The following is a 4,628-nucleotide window of genomic DNA, read 5'->3' as shown; positions in this document are numbered from 1 at the left end:
CATTGAAAACACTCCCAAAGTGGACCACCAGAATAAATTCTCCGTTCTTGCAACGCAAGAAAATATTGGCCAACCCAGTTCTGAACCCCCTCACATTCCCTCCCCGCCCTCTCCTCCTCACTCTCGCCCAGATCCCATGCAAGTATCTATCCCTGATCCACTGAAACCCACACCCAGTCCCACTATGGAGAAAGGCAAATCCATATCAAATTTCAGTCCCTCCTCATTCTCCAAAGAACACTCCCCAGAGGCTAGCCAGCAGCAGGACACCGATATGGAAACCGATGTTTCTCTTGCTCTCAGGCTTCAGCACAAAGAGGATGAGGAAGCTCTAATTGACAACATTGATATGGTAGAATATCAAGCGGAGGTCACTATTGATGGATTAGATATCTTCACACTTGAAATGGCATGCAAACAAAAAGAATATAACTCCATTCAACCCTGGCAGATCGACAAGCTGGAAGGAGTCCTAGCCAAGGCGCAGCATAACAAAAGCCTGGGTATCCAGGGAGGTAGCCCATGGGATTGAAAAAAGCTCCTCAAGGACCTCAAGAAAAGAGGACGAAAGACAGAACTCCAGCGCACAATAGCATTGGGTGAAATACTTATGGAATCAGGGCGATTCCCTAAGTTGACAAAATTCTACAAACCCAAACAATAGTTTACATGAAGCTAATATCATTGAATGTTAGAGGATTCAACAGTCCCTCAAAACACAGAATGATCAAACACCTGATTCAGCAAGAAAAACCAACCATAGTTTTTATGCAAGAAACCAAAAGCACCACGGATGCTATTGAACGAATCCGAGGCAAAGTTTGGGCAGGAAGCAGAGCCATCTCTGTTGATGCTTCTGGAGCCTCAGGAGGCTTAGCCATCTTTTGGAACCCTCAGATAGTCACATTATATGACTTTCACGCTACACTCCATTTCATTCAAGCCTCATTCCATCTCATTGGCACTGGCATACATGGCCACCTTACGAATGTCTATTTCCCTCAATTAGTTCAGCAAAAGATAGAACTCCTGGAAACGCTTGCTCAACTCAATGAAAGCAGACAATTCCCACTATGGATTGGGGGTGGCGACTTCAACATAATAACTTCACTGACGGAGAAACAGGGAGGCCGAATCGGGCTCGACAGTGACAGCGAAAGCCTCAAAGAATTCATTCGAACCAACCATCTCATGGACATCCCCACCTCTAATGGAATTTTCACTTGGAGAAACAAGCGACGAGGCATACAACACATAGCCTCCCGCCTTGATAGATTCCTCCTCTCTGACAATGCAATCCATCTTGGAGGGGATTTTCATGCTTCCATCCTCCCTCAAGGAGGGTCGGATCACTGGCCAATTTTGCTACAATGGACCAGACCTGGCAATCAATGCAACAGACCCTTCAGATTCGAGGCATTCTGGTTCACAAACGCCACTTTCAAAAAGGTTGTCCACGATGCATGGGCAGCCTACATTCCGTCGCAGGGTGCCAAAATGTATCAATTTCAGCAAAAGTTAAAGAATCTGAAACATGTCCTCAAAATCTGGAATCGCACAAGTTTTGGCAACATTCAGGAGAAGCGCTTACAACTAGAACAGCAAATGAGTAAACTCCAACAAACCCTCATCCTCCAAGGCAGAACAGAAGAACAAGCACAACAAGAACAGGAATTATGGAACCAAATCGAGGAGCGCAGGAAGCAAGAAGAAATACTCTGGCGGCAAAAATCAAGAATCAACTGGCTCAAAGAAGGGGAGAAGAACACAAAATTCTTCCATAAAACCACCATTCAACGGCGAATGCATAATAACCTAGCATTCATCAACAACCAACAAGGTGAAAGAATTGAAAAGCATGAGGATATGGAAAAGGAATTCACAGGGTATTTTAAGGAAATATTAACGGAGCCCATTGAAAACAGAGAAGCAGCAATCCGCGCCATCACACAGCACATTCCAAGCATAATTACTGAGGATCATAACAACAGATTACTTCAGCCCACTACCATGCAAGAAGTCGACGAAGCCATGGCTCAACTCAAGGATGGAAAAGCGCCAGGTCCTGACGGTTTCACGGCTAACTTTTTCCATGAATTCTGGGACCTCATCAAGCAGGAAGTCTGGAATCTGGTTGAAGAATCCAGAAGCATGCATTGGATTCTTTCGTCCCTCAATACAACTTTTCTAGCTCTGGTTCCTAAAGGCGAAGAACCCAACAGGCCGGAGAACTTCAGACCCATCGCACTCTGCAATGTTATATACAAGCTCATCTCAAAGGTCATTGCAAATCGGCTCAAGCCTCTCCTCCCCCTACTTATATCTCAGGAGCAGACAGGCTATGTGGAAGGACGGCAGATTATGGATGGAATCATTCTTTCCAACGAGGTCATACATTCTCTAAAGATCCTCAAGAAACCAGGTATGATTTTAAAACTCGACCTCTCCAAAGCTTTTGATAAGCTTAGTTGGAATTTTATCCAAAAAATGCTTCTAGCCTTTGGATTTAATGCTACATGGACCAGGTGGATCATGAACCTTATCACCTCCCCTAGCTTCTCAGTCCTTCTGAATGGATCCCCCTCTCCTCCTTTTCGGCCCTCTCATGGCATAAGACAAGGGGATCCTCTCTCCCCTTTTCTTTTTGTCTTAATGGCTGAGGGGCTCAGTAGACTACTCAAAGCAGCCACAGCCTCTCACAAGCTTAAGGGTATCTCCATTCATGGCCTCAATCCGCAGACCCATCAACAATTCGTGGATGACACCATGTTATTTGGCCACCCGTCCTCAAAAGAAGCTTCCATGTTTAAATCGCTCATCTCCCTCTACTCTGAAGCATCCGGTACCTCCATTAACGCCTCCAAATCGCAGCTCCTCTTTTTCAATACCCCCCCCTCCACTCAAAGGAACATAGCAAGAATCTTGGGATTCACCATCTCCCATCTGCCATCCAAATATCTTGGAGCGCCTCTCTCGGCCTCTGCTATTAAAAATACCTCATGGCAATCCCTCCTTGATAAGCTGGAATCAAAACTCTCTTCGTGGACCTTTCGTGCTCTCAATATGGCTGGCAGATTGGTCCTGATCAAGTCTCTCCTTCAAGCTATGCCGATGTATCTCTTCTCCACTCTGGCAGCTCCAAAATGGGTCCTTAAAGCTATTCGCAACCTTCAACGAAACTTCCTCTGGGGCTCCTCAGGCAGAAACCGTAAATGGGCCCTCGTGAACTGGAAAGATGTATGTAAACCCAAAACAGAGGGAGGCCTCGGGCTTCGAGATCCTCTTCAAAGAAACAATACTATGGGAGCCTGCATGTGGTGGAACTGGCTCTCCAAGCCTTACACACCTTGGGCTCGCTTATGGAAAGCAAAATACGCTATGGGAAGTCAATGGCAAGAACTAATCAGAATCAACCCCAGTGGCAAAGGCTCTCCAATCTGGAATGCGGCGAAGATACACAGCAGCTTCATACACGACCATAGCTTTTGGGAAATACACTCAGGAACGTCAGCCAGGTTCTGGGAGGATTCGTGGCAGCAACTCCCCAAGCTGACTAATCTATTCCAGATGCCACTCTGGCAATCGCATATGCATCACGAAAACCTCATTCACGTGCATCAATTCTGGCAGCAAATGAACCATCAAGAATACCAAACATGGAGATCTGCAAACAGCTGGCAAAGAGACTGGGCAGGGGAAACATTCTCAGACTTGGACCAGGAACTTGTGCAACGGAAAATACGCTACTCTAACCAGCAGGACAAGCTCAGATGGGGTCACAGGCACAAGGGCACATTTACCACGAAAGAGGCGCATCAGCTGCGCTACTCAAATAGCCAAGAGAATCAAGACCAAATCTGGGCACGAGTCTGGCTTCCTGGGCTCTGGCCCAAAATCTCAACATTCCTTTGGTTGCTCAGTAAGAGGCGTATACTCACTTGGGATAACTTGCTAAAGCGAGGATTTTTCGGGCCCTCTAGATGCCCGAACTGTAACCTCCACATTGAAACAATCAGCCATTTAATGGAGTCCTGCCCACTAGCAAAGCAACTTTGGGAGCGGGTGGAGCACTGCAACAAAAGAGCAGCTCCAAGGAGCGAAGATGTGACGGACAATATAAGGAACTAGGCCAAGAATCCGTTTCGATGCCAAATACTCAACTCCTTATGGGATCTCACTCTGGGTTTCATGTACTGGCTGCTCTGGAAAGAGCGTAACTCACACATCTTCAACAACTCCTCCAGATCAATAGATGCCCTGTGGCTCATCTATAAAAGAAATGTCCAGGAAACCCTAGCTATCCGAACCTGGTATGACACTGATATGCCAGAAACGCAACAAGAAAAGGAAATCTTTAAAGCATGGAATCTTGACCTTTCAGCCTTTGCAAAGGTCACCACGCGTCGCCCCCGTGGCCCCACCTCTCCATCCTCATGGTCCCCTCCGGCTCTCAACTCTTTCAAGCTCAACTTTGATGGGGCGGCAAAGGGTAATCCTGGTTCGGCAGGCTATGGAGGAATCATCAGAAGTCACACAGGCAAACCCATGCACATATACTATGGCTCTCTAGGCAAAGATACCAATAATGTAGCAGAAATGGAAGGACTTTGGCATGGGATCTGCTTCAC

General features: G+C 46.6%; 1 protein-coding gene across 1 annotated transcript; it reads left to right on the top strand.

Annotated features, from left to right (window-relative positions):
* Positions 1-723: 723 nt before the first annotated feature.
* Positions 724-4,128, top strand: LOC149169969 (uncharacterized). Its single transcript, XM_089425402.1, has 2 exons — positions 724-1,609; positions 1,886-4,128. Exons 1-2 carry the CDS (start codon positions 724-726, stop codon positions 4,126-4,128), a joined length of 3,129 nt encoding a protein of 1,042 aa, XP_089281528.1.
* The last annotated feature ends 500 nt before the right edge of the window (positions 4,129-4,628 follow it).

The sequence above is a fragment of the Pinus tabuliformis genome, chromosome 4_2, assembly GCF_031772625.1.
Source record: "Pinus tabuliformis cultivar Carrire ecotype Pingquan chromosome 4_2, CPIR1, whole genome shotgun sequence".
Lineage (NCBI taxonomy): Eukaryota > Viridiplantae > Streptophyta > Pinopsida > Pinales > Pinaceae > Pinus > Pinus tabuliformis.
This window is presented reverse-complemented; position numbering and strand designations above follow the sequence as displayed.

Coding starts and splice junctions, on each gene's coding strand:
- LOC149169969 (XM_089425402.1), top strand. CDS start 724: ATGATCAAACACCTGATTCAGCAAGAAAAACCAACCATAGTTTTTATG. Junction 1,610..1,885: donor ACAACTAGAACAGCAAATGA/GTAAACTCCAAC, acceptor AGGAATTCACAG/GGTATTTTAAGGAAATATTA.